This window comes from Jaculus jaculus, chromosome 1, assembly GCF_020740685.1.
Source record: "Jaculus jaculus isolate mJacJac1 chromosome 1, mJacJac1.mat.Y.cur, whole genome shotgun sequence".
Taxonomy (NCBI): domain Eukaryota; kingdom Metazoa; phylum Chordata; class Mammalia; order Rodentia; family Dipodidae; genus Jaculus; species Jaculus jaculus.
In genome coordinates, this window is record NC_059102.1 from 37,508,414 (window position 1) to 37,520,438 (window position 12,025).

General features: G+C 48.2%; 1 protein-coding gene across 2 annotated transcripts in view; it reads left to right on the top strand.

Moving 5' to 3' along the window:
* The first annotated feature begins 896 nt into the window (after positions 1–896).
* Pyroxd2 (pyridine nucleotide-disulphide oxidoreductase domain 2) overlaps positions 897–12,025 on the top strand; it is a 28,452-nt gene continuing 17,323 nt past the window's right edge. Inside the window, exons 1-4 of one of the 2 annotated variants that reach the window (XM_004669887.2) lie at positions 897–1,065; positions 4,496–4,515; positions 6,180–6,273; positions 6,355–6,428. In XM_004669887.2, coding sequence (XP_004669944.2) covers positions 936–1,065; positions 4,496–4,515; positions 6,180–6,273; positions 6,355–6,428 — 318 coding nt within the window. In that variant the 5' untranslated portion in view covers positions 897–935. Of the gene's footprint in view, positions 1,066–4,495; positions 4,516–4,544; positions 4,758–6,179; positions 6,274–6,354; positions 6,429–12,025 lie in introns of those variants that run through there. The other variant, XM_045136330.1, reaches the window with a different exon arrangement.

A 12,025-nucleotide genomic window follows, 5' to 3' on the forward strand; every position in this document is an offset into this window, starting at 1 on the left:
AGATACAATTTTTTCATCAGTTTTTTTGGCTCTCCAGTTGATTGAATCCATAGGTGTAGAGCCTGCCGGCAGCTTGCCTTCTGCATTACAGGTAACACTGGTGGGAGGTGGGCAGTCCTGAGTTAGCAGAGACTCACCCCAGTGATCCCTCCTGGAGAGAGGAGAGTTCAGGGGTCCTCAGACAGCCCTCTTAATCAGAACCAGCTTTTCTACCTCTTTTGCCCTTTTTGAGTCATTTCTGAGCAGGCTTCTAGGACACTGGCCACATCTGAACAGGAGGTTCTCCACTCTTGATTCCTTTCTCCTGCAGGGGTCTGGCTCCTGGGACGGGCAGTGGTGACAGGAACAGAGGGGCTCCTGATTCAAGACAGGCCACGCGGCAGTAAGAAAACATGCCAGTTCAGTGTATTTGTAGATGCGACCCCTGATCTTTAAGTATCCTTGGAAAATGGGAAAGGAGCCAAAAACCAGACACGCCCGGGCTTTCAAAGGAGTGAACTGCAATAGAGACCACGGACCTAGCCCTAAGTCTTGTCAGACTGCGCCAAGACAGAGGTAGCCCTCTCTGTGGTTACCTGAGTCTCCTGCAAAACCTTAAACTATCCGAGTCTACCCTGTAAGCAGGAGCAAGCCCGACTTGACTGTCCGCAGCTTTCCCGCCTCGCCCAGCCCAGGCCTGGATGGATCCCCTCCTGTGACGTGAGGCCCTAGGCGCAGCGGGGAGGGCTTTGGCTTTGACTCCACCCCTCGCTCGGGTCCTTGGCTCAGCCCAGCCCTGGGCCGCCGGAGCCCGGGTCAAGTTCCCTTCAGCCCTTCCTCCCCGGAGTCCCGCCCAGGCAGCGGAGGTTCGAAGCCCCGCCCTCTCCCTGCCCCCCAGCCCCGCCCCCGGCCTGGGCCCAGGAAAACCTAGGGCGAGCAAATTCCCGGGGGTCGAAATGGCTGCCAGCCGCCAAGGTCTCCGCCGGGCCTTGCGCTCCTCCTCTCCGGGCCCTGCTTGGAGCCGAGCTCACGCGGAAGCCCGGGGGCGTCCGAAGCCCGAGTACGACGCGGTGGTGATAGGAGCAGGTACAGCTAGAGTTGAGGGCGGGAAGGCGGGGGCCCCTCGCCCAGCCTCTCCGAAGCTTGCACCCTGGGCACAGCCTGCCTAACCAGGATCTGGGCAGAGCCGGGGTGTGATGGAAGACCCCGGGTCTGGGAGTCAGGAGCCAGTGCTTCTGGTGTTGCTGTGTGGTCTAGAGAGCAGGCTTCTTTCTGGCCAGCTAGAGTGACAGTAGGTGAGCCCCCAGGGCAAAATGAGCTGGTTTCCAGCGCGTTCTTGGAAAGCATATGGTATATAAAGGTGGGAGGGGAAAACCTGAAACAGACAAATGAAATCCAACCACTAAAAACTCTGCTTGCTGATCGCCACCATCTCACCGTTGAAGTCACCCATCCCCAGAGGAAACCAAAAATGCTTCCTAAAGAGAGGTTGGTGGCGATGGGGAAAGTAGAATTGAATCCCAGAGGCCTTAATGCGTGCCCACACAGGGGACAGTCCCCACTCTCCCCCTCAGACATTGAGGTCAGTATACTGTGGTGGTCCTGCAACACTTGGCTAACATCCCACGCCCGGGATCTCAAGTCCACTGGATGACTGGATTTGGCTCTGAGGCCAGAGGCAGGCTGCTCCCATCCCCAGGGTCTTACATCCATACCCTCAGGCCTGAAGGCTTTATTTCCAACTGGGCTCATACAGGTGATAACAGGCTTCTCAAAAGATTTAAAAAAAAAAGTTCATCATGCAGCTACCCCAGCGAGGCTTCTCTGTGCGTACTGAAAGCTGTTGCAATAAAGAGAAAGGCCAATGTGGAAAAAGTAAGCTACGAAGATTTATGTCCCAACTTTGTGCCTTCTTCAGTGACAAGACTGACTTTGTTCAGATCCCCCCCCCCTTTTTCTCTTTGCAATTGGAAGAATATTTTCCCCATTTTTGGTGCAGTGTCTTCACAGTGTAACATCTCCAGACCCAAGGCTCTTGACTAAATGTTCCCTGGATGGTTAGTGTGTTCCCATCACTTTCTTTTTGGCAAGTGCATCACCACGCCCGGCCCATGGCCTTCTTAAGCCCAACAACCCACAGAACAGCAGATCCAGCTCGGAGGTCACCTGGGTGCTGACTTGACGCTAAATCCTCCCACTATAGTCTTCTTTCATGTGGTCACCAGCAAATGTGTCCTAGGAGAAACGGGAACGCCACTGTGCCCACCATCCAGGTACATAGAGACAGATGACTGCAAGAACTGGGGAAGGTAAATGTAGTAAAATAATTAGGTAGTGGTGACTTTTGAGTAGTTGTTACCTTTGTTTTTAATATATTTAGTGGGATGGTTATGTGAATCATAGTTAACAATAGCTGTGTTTGAGGACCAGCTTGTAAACCTCCTGAGCAGTGGGAACCAGTGCCCATCTCACTGGCCATCCAGGACATGGAAGCTCCCAGGCGCCAGCCTCAGAAGAGCCCCTGCATCCCACCTGCTGTCTACCCACGGTCAGAGTTGTTGCTGGATGCCCATGTGCGTTGGTGAATTGCTCACAAGTGTGCGTGACTGCTTTGTGGCCTGAGCCTGCAGCCTGGGAGCTATGGCAAGGCCTTTTTAACAGCTAAACGTGACATGAAGCTGAGAGAGGAGCAGAGTGGCATCTTCTGAGATCAGGGTATATCAGAGTCCCTACCAGCCACCTTGGAAGAGACCCTGATGAGTTATCTCACTGAACGTGCTAAGAATGACCCTTAGGAACCTGTTAAAATGCCTTGAAAATGCCCTAGATCTTGAACGTGTACATTAGCATTGTGAATGGGACAAACCCTGTCTTCTACCCAGCAACCCACACTGGGTGTGATCCTGATGCTGGTGGTGGTAGAGCCCAACCTCAGCAAGCTTCTTTTAAGGACCTTCCCTCAGAGACATGCCCAGAGGTTTGTTTCCATTGTGATTCTAAATCCTGACAGGTTGACAATGTGAAGGAGCCATCCCAGGAGCATATTCAGAGAAAGGCTTCAACCGTAGGTTCAAGCAGTGTTAAGTCCCAACCAACACATTATTTTAAACTTTCATCTGAAAATTCCCCAGCACTTTTTCAGATGAAATATAACCAAATAAATTATCACACACTGAGTGTTAATACAAATGCATGAAGTTTTTGTTTCTGTGAAATGCATTTGCCTGCTGTATTCCAGTTCACGGTGTAAGGTACATTTCATCCTATGGATCATGGGCAAAAGGGCTTGAAAACCTCAGCTTCAGAGATTGCATTAATGGAAAAGAAGCGAGCTCAGTGACCTCTAAAATTCCAAAAGTCTCCACGTGGGAAATTTAAAACAAAAACCACTCAGCTGTGGAGAAGTTCATCTTGGGGGTCACCGCTGCTCCCTGCTTATGGGTATTTGTCAGATGGGGAGGGGTGAGCATTCCATGTGAATCAACACGGAGTCCAGGTCCATGCTGAAAGATCACGTACATCTATGGCCACCTGCAAGCCTGAGAGTGGCATCTGTCACCATGCAGAGAAGGGACCAGGAGCCCCCAGGGCCACTTGATGACCTCTAGGCCTACGCTGTACCAGTGAATGATTTTTCCACAACTGTTTCTCCTGAGAATAAAGAACAAAGCAGACAGGCCTGTGTGCTCAGGCATACGGTTCTGAGACCACCTGCTTGGGAATTACCCAGCACTTGTGAGAAATCAAGTTACAGCACACACACCAGCTTGTAGAATGGACCCTAGAGGAAGGTTCCAGGAGTCATCCACACAGCTGCCTTGTCAATTCCCAGCTTGTTAGACCTGGAGAGGCCCTCAGTACCCACAGGCTCGCTGTGGGACATGGGACCCACAAAGCCTGACCCAAGGCTTCTATCCCAGGGCTCCCTCCTAAGATGGTTAGAAAGCACTTGGTCCGCTTAGATGGACAACTTTGCCCCATTCACTAGCACTCTGCAGCCCACCTAGTTACTGGTGCATACCTTGGGGCTTGGGTTGAATTACTTCATTTTGTGCTGTTCACATTTCCCTTCTGAAGCACTGAGGATTAACAGAGACTCTTGTGTGGATAAAGCCTTTGGGGAACTATTGTGTCTAGTGTGAGACACACTTGGATCCAAACCAAGTGTGATAGCAACTTTGCACCTAAGCCACATCCTCCGGCTGGATGCCCCCTTATTCCAGGGTACCAGCATGCAGCCACCTTTTCCTGCCTGCCATATGAACAGTGATGCCTCCACATGGCCACCTTCTCCCTTCTGGTGTAGACTTCTTGCCCTTCTCTCCAGCACAGAGCCCAGGTGGAGGCTGAGCAGCAATTCTTTCAAGCCAAGGCCAGAACCAAGGTTCACTGACTCCCCCTGAATGGAGGGTGGGATATCAGTGATCTTTCCAAGCTGGGAAAGGAATGAAGGACCTTAATTCTCAAGGAAGGAATTGATGTCCAGTAATGCTTCTCTCCCCCTGTCTCATTCCAGGACACAATGGACTGGTGGCTGTGAGTACTTCCATGGTCCCACTTCACTGGCCCCTGGGCAAGTGGGTCCCAGCAGCTGAAGGAGGAGTGCAAGGAAGAGAACAGGAGAAAAGGCAAAAGCAGCCTGTCCCTATGCTTCTGAGGCTGGATTGAATGTGTATCTTGTAACCAATTAGGCAGAATCACATGGACTCCTTCCCATTTTTCTTAGTGCACATGGCCCACAATAGCCTGTGGGAGAGTCCAGGAGCTTTCAGAATATGGTGAGAATGAGTGAAGACATGTTATTGGCATAAAGGAGCAGATTTAGAGCCTGGGGTCAGGTACCTAAGCATGGGAAGTTCTCACTCCAGGTTAGAAGCAGTTCTGTGTAGAAACAACACACTGTAAGATTTCAACTTGGATTGGAAGGTCTAGGGGAGGGCATGAGAAAAATAGAGGTTTGTTCTAGATAATCAATGACCAGAATGTAGGAATGTCATACCTTGCTAGAGGGGAATAGACTAGGAAGAGGACATTGGCAACTGGTAAAAGGCCATAACAGGCACCCATTTTGCCAGGAGAGGGGATGTTTGGTATTTTGTAGATGGAACAGAGACTTGCTTTTGTCTGAGCTCAGACAAAATCCTCCAGGAGGCTTGCTTGGTCTCATTTTCCATGTCTCAGAGTACCCTGTTTTATAGCTGTTGTCCTATGAAGTTATCTCTTATGACTTAGAGTACAGCACAACTTACCTCTGCATGTCAGGACAGTTTCTGGACATCAGAAGCTGCTCTTTTTTGTTCTCAGTAGGACATGTCAGGGGGATAGAATCCCAGCACCTGTACTCAGCAGCTCAGGGAGCCTGAGGCCAGCTGTTACCCTCACTAAGCCTCAGTTTCCCAGTCTGTAAAGTAGGACGATTAAGGCACTGCCTCTTGCATGGTGGGTTAGGTTAGTAGGCCCACAGCATCGGGCACACACAGTTACCAAGTGGAGTCTTCCAAAGTGACTTCTGAACTTCGATATCCCTATTGTCCCAGTGACTGAGATGACCCATATTGCAGGACTATAGGTTCAAGACTTACACAAGCCAACAGATCGTAGCATATTAACAGAAACCCCTGTGTCAGTTGTTCCCACAAACAAAGTTCTACTGTAGCCATAGGTTCCTTCATCACATGTAGAACAGGTGCCAGGGACTATTTTAAGCCCCCACTGGAGACCAGTTAAAGGAACCTTCACAGCAGCTCAGTAAAGCAGGGAAAGGCAGTTCTGTATCATCAGCCCTATCTGTGCACATGAGGAAACTGAGTCTGGATACATCTGGTAGCAGCAGAAAGCGAGCAAGGTGTTGAACCTGGCGGGTCTGACTCCACATTCTCAGCCTCGCCATATGCTGCTTGTTGTGCTTGAGCAGAGGAACGAGGCTTGCTGTGATCTGAAGGAGGAAGACATCAGAAGGAGAAAGATAGCCAGGGCAGGGTGGGCAGGACGCAATGAGTCTCCAGGGAACCAGGCCTCCCCTAAGAAGGGAAGGACATCTTTAGCTGGGAAGGGCAGCAGAGGGGCAGAGCAAGCAAACGGCATCTCAGAAAACATCTAGACAGCATGAGCCAAGGACACATGCTGGCCCTGTAGTGAGGACCCTAAGACCTCAGTCAGCTCCAAGGAATCAAGGGGGCTTCCTGTGTCCCCCCTACCAGGCGGCATACCTGCAGAGACTTGGGGTGAACACGGCCATCTTTGAGAGGCGCCATGTCATCGGGGGTGCAGCTGTCACAGAAGAAATCATCCCAGGTGAGCCCAGAGAGTGAGTGGGGTAACAGGTGGGAGGTGACCACTGATGACTGTTGTTTTTTTTTTCTGACTTGGTTCCAGGGTTTAAGTTCTCTCGAGCATCCTACCTCCTCAGCCTACTGAGGCCTCAGATTTACACGGACCTGGAGCTGAAGGTATAGTGCCCGTTGGGAGTGGCTGTTGGGCAAGGTGGTGGTTCCATTTTGCTGACCTGGGAGGAAGGCTCCTATCCCATACCCCAGGTGGCTGTCTGTCTGAAGTCTCTCTGCCATCCTGGCCTTGACTGTCCCACAAATCTCCTGCCATGTTCTACATAATGGCTTTGTCTCATCCACACAGTGTCTTAAAAATTGGGAAATTTCAAATAAAAGAAAATGGGTCTCTTTTGAAGAGTGAGTTTTTTAACATCAAGATCTAGTTCAATATGGTGGCACCTGAATGGTACCTTGCAGTTCATCCCTGGCTCCCTTCATCTCCTGGCATCTTATCTGGCCTTCAAAGAGTGCCTGCAGGCAGCTTTGGGCATGTGAGTTAGCAAAGGTGCCTTAGACATGAGCCTAATATGTCCTCATTAAACTTTGTATTCTGTCCCTATTCTTGGCAGTGTGAGCAGAAAACTGTGTCATTGTGAGCATAGAATCCCCTTTAAAGGTTCTTGATCTCAAAGAAAAAAGAATTTAAATGCATACATAGGAAAGAACCCAAGGACAATTTCTTGGAGTTAGAGAAAGGGAGTGTGTCCTGAGCATTCGGGTAAAGGTGTCAGGGGAAGGAGATGGAAGAGGAATGGTAGGAAGTCACGCCTTTGGTAGCATACAAGGTGCACGTGGAAGACCGCATGTGGGCACACCAGAAAAGGAGAAAGAACTGGGTACACCAGGCCTTTCTTCCTTGAAGTTCTCATTGAAGGAGTTCAAGGTTGCACTCTCCCCAGGGTTGGCCCTTGGATGGTCTTTGGAGGCCAACTATGGGGGAAATGACTAGCTTTACAAGGAATTGGTGTACCCCTGTAGTCAGTTAAGAGCTGCACTGTGTGGTCTACAACTGTGGATGGATCTGAGCTGAGAAGTAATGATAATCAACTGTATGCATCATCCTTGGTTTATCTCTGCAGTCAAGAAGGTAGAGCTAACAGCACTTATTAGCTGTTATTAGTCTCCGTTTGCCTTCAAGATTCTCAGTATTCTCAGGTCATTCTAAAGCAGGAGGCTGTAGCCACAACTTTAGTTTCTCGGGCACCTTATCCCTTTTTCCCCTGGGATGGCTGTGCATGTTGAGACTATGGGTAATCAGAGGTCAGGGTCTGCCTTGGTTTTGTTACTTAAAGAGAACTGTAGATCCTGAACAAACCTGGAGATAATCCAGTAACTACGAAGCATTCTCTTCTTCTGACTCCATGTAATTAAAAACATCAAGAATGTCAAAGGTGCCATTTAGGAAACAGCGTCCTAGGATCAGCCAAAAAGTTATCCATGATCAGATTCTCTGGGCTGCTTGTGGCTTCATTTGTTCACTCAGTGTCTCTGAGCACCTGCCCTCTACCAGGTCCGGTACAAGCCTGTAGGATACAGTGGGAAAGAAAGGACATAATAAGAGAACTTCAAGTAGAGGTAAGTAATAGGAAGAAAAGAAAGTAAGGCGGTATGAGAGAGGGAGGGAGACTAGAGGGCACAGCCTAGTCTGGTGTCCAAGAACTCCTCCTTAGGGAGGTGACTTAACATGCAAGCTGATGTTCAAATACTAAGAAGTCACTAGCTATGCGGAGATCTGGGCAAAGCTCCAGTCAGTGGGAAGTGGACAGGCGGTGGCAGTTGTGAGCAGAAGGGAGGTCAATGCCACCAGAACAGGTAAGACCTAGACAGGGCCGCAGATGATGGAGAGTGGTGCAGTTCAGACTGGGACTGCACTTTATCTAAGGACAGTAGGAAGCCAGCAGAGGCGTTTAAACAGGAAGTGAAGTATAAAAGTCATGACTTTGTAAAAGACCAGTCTCTGTTTGTCATGGTGGAGGCAGCAGGGAGACAGATCTGTGAGGTGCTTAGGGAGCTGCACGATAGAGGCCTGCTCTGAGGGCAGCAGATGTGGAGAGGGGCGAACAACTTCTGCAGACAGAGCTGATGGCATCTATGGAAAGGATGTCAAGAGTGAAGGAAGGAGAGGAACTAAGGATGCCCCGGTAGAGTTCATCATATCAGGAGGACCCAAAATAGAAATTCCTCTGACTTGGAATCATACTTCTCTATCTTAATGTTAGAAAGAAGCCGAAGGTCCCCCAGCCTCAGCCTCTGCCCAAGCTTGTACTGTGCTCTGCAGAATGCCCAGTGCTCAGACAATCCTGTGTTACTGGAACATCTCTGGTTTGGAGCAAATCCAGATGTAATTTTTGGGAAGGTCGTGTTTGGGTTTCTGTGTGCACTTGTACTCACAGATCTCACTTTTTGTCCTCTGGATCCATCTCTTGAATGCTACAAAGCATTCACCCATCCATCAACAGATGGCTTAGGAACTATGCTGTTGCAGTCAGGTTCATGTTGCTGGCAGAAATCACCCAACCAAAAGCAGCTTGTGGGAAAAAGGGGTTTATTTTGGCTTATAGACTCGAGGGGGAAGCTCCATGATGGCAGGGGGACATGATGGTATGAACATCACCTCCTGGCCAACATAAAGTGGACAATAGCAACAAGAGAGTGTGCCAAACACTGGCAAGGGGAAACTGGCTGTAATACCTATAAGCCCACCCCCAAAAATGCACTCCCTCCAGGAGGCATTAATTCCCAAATCTCCATCAGCTGGGAACCTAGCATTCAGAACACCTAGGTTTATGGTGGACACTTGAATCAAACCACTACATTCTGCCCCTGGCCCCCATAGACTGAAAGCCATCCATGATGTAAAACGCAATGCATTCAATCCAACTTTAAAAGTCCCCATAGTTTTTATTAATCATAATGATGTTCAGACATTCTCATAGTCCAAGATCTTTTAACTGAGCCATAATACCAAAAAAAAAAAAAAAATCCCATAATGGCACAGAATGCACATTAACACCCAGAAGATGGCATTGGGCATAGCAAAGAAATATTCAACCACTGCAGGATTTAAAACCACCAGGGAAAACATCAAACTCTGTAGCTCCAAGTCCAACAACTCTAGTCAATGAAAAGTCTCCAAGTCTGATCATTGTAACCAGCAACAAGTCTCCGGAGTTTTAATTCCACCCCTCCAGCTAGGCTACTCACAGTCTTGGAAAATTTCATCTAGGGTCGGCAGCTCTCCTCAGCAGCCGTCTCATGATCCCTGCATCTCCATTGTGTCTCCACTTCAATCCACAGTCCATCCTACATCTCCATCTGTTCTCCATGCAGGTATCCAGCAAACCTGCTTCACACTGCCCAAGGCCATTTCCAAAACATAAGACCATGTTGCAAATTCAGTAGCCCTTTACTTCTTGCATTTCTTATGCTTCATAATACCAGGTGGGGTGCCAGTTTGTTAATCCAGGGGGGATCAAAGCAGACTTTGAAGAACAGGACACTCTGAGCACTCAGCCCCTTCAAAAGAGTCTCCATTCTTCCTGCTGCCCCAGTGCAGGTCAGTTGGCCCAATCTCAAAGGTTGTAATCTCTCAGTTGTAGCTGAACAGGCAGCAGTTTGGGCCCAAAGATTTCTTTCTGTGCCATATCTCTCTACACATACCAGTCCATTTTTATCCACTGCAACCCTGCACAAGTTCTCAGGACAGGGGCATAACATCAAGCCTCTCATGCAAACTGCTTCTAGCCCAGTCTATGGAAAAGCTCTTTCTCACCCTCACAAGCCAAACCTCACAGTCCATAGTTCTTAGTGCATTCAGGGCTTTCAACTCTGACCAGAATAGTCCATTAAGCTGTACTTACAGCACTGCAAGGCATCTCTTAGGCCAAGGTTTTAAAGCCTCCCACATTCCTCTTGAAAATCAGCTCCAAAGCTGGGCATAGTGGTGCACGCCTTTAATTCCAGCACTCAGGGGACAGAAGTAGGAGAATCACCATGAGTTCAAGGCTACCCTGAGACTACATAGTGAATTCCAGGTCAGCCTGAGCTAGAGTAAGACCCTACCTCCAAAAACCAAAAGGAAAAAAAGAAAATCAGCTCCAAAAGGCTAAAGCCACACAGTCAGGTGTCTAGCAGCAATCCCACTCCTTGATACCAACTACACTGTTGCAGTCAGGTTCGCATTGCTGGCAGAAATCACCTAACCAAGAGCAGCTGTGGGGGAAAGGGGAGTTTATTTTGGCTTACAGACTCGAGGGGAAAGCTCCACAATGGCAGAAGAAAATGATGGCATGAGCAGAGGGTGGACATCACTCCCTGGAAAACATAAAGTGGACCATGGCGACAGGAGATTGTACCAAACACTGACAAGGGGCAACTGGCTATAATACCCATAAGCCTGTCCCCAACAATATACTGCCTCCAGAGGAGGCATTAATTCCCAAATTTCCATCAGCTAGAAACCTAACATTTAGAACACTTAGGCTTATGGGGGACACTTGAATCAAACCACCATATTGCTGAGCTGACATGTGAGGGATGCAGCAGTGGGCAAAACAGACAATGCCCCTGACCTCAAAAACCTTGAATTTTCCTCAGGGAGAGAGAGACAAAATACATATGTAATTAACCACAAAGTGACTTTTTTTTTTTTTTTTTGGAGAAAAAATAGTGAAGGGACAGGAAATGCTGATGGGATCGGGGAGGCATTATTGGTAAGAGCCTCTGAGTAGGGTGAGTAGTGGAGTTAAGTGAAAGTGAGGGAACAGGCCGTGGATCAGGACAAAAAAGTGTCTAGGCTATGGCCACAGTCATTCTGACTGGTGTTCATACATGGCCCCTTCTGCTATATCTGCCTCCTCTGTAAATGTGCTTCTGGAATACTCTGTGTACTAGTTAAGCATCTGTAAATCAAATCATGTTTTAAATGTATCAAGGGATCTTCCATTTAAAGTGACCTTGTAGTAAATGAGTCTACCCAGTGAATATAAAAATTTTATGTAAATAATTTATCTACTTTGTTCATATGGATTTCCACATAACCATCACTTTATTGTCTTTCTGACTTCTAACTAAACTTTGGAGCTTAATTATTTACTTCCAACATGGAGCAGTTATAGATTAGTGCTGAGACCCAGAGCCTGGGAGGCACAAAGATGTAATTTCAGAACCCAGATCTACCTCCTAAAGTGACCTGGAATAAAGTAACTTCTCTGAACCACCATTGGTTATTTGTACAAAGAGGATAATAATGCATAAACAGCTGCTGATCAGTCATAACTGTAAACCTGCACATCCACTCTGGCACAAGCTAAGTATGGTGGGTATTGGGTGGCATGGTATGTATGGTGCAATTTGGTGTGGATGGTGAGGTGTAATGTGGCATGACATAATATGGTCTGTCATTGAATGCCTGGGCAAGAGGACTTTTTACAAATTTCTATTTAAAAAGGTAAATCAGGGCTGGAGAGATTGTCTAGTGGTTAAGGCATTTGCCTGTAAAGCCAAAGGACCCAGGTTTAATTCCCCAGGACCCACGTAAGCCAGATGTAGAGGTGGCACATGTGTGTGGAATTCATTTGCAGTGACTAGAGACCCTGGCATGCCATTCTCTTTCTCTCCCTCTCTCACACACTCTCTCTTCTTCTCCTTCTCTTAAATAATAAATAAATTAAAATTTAAAAAAGTCAGACTGTATACCTCAGAACTCTGCACAACCC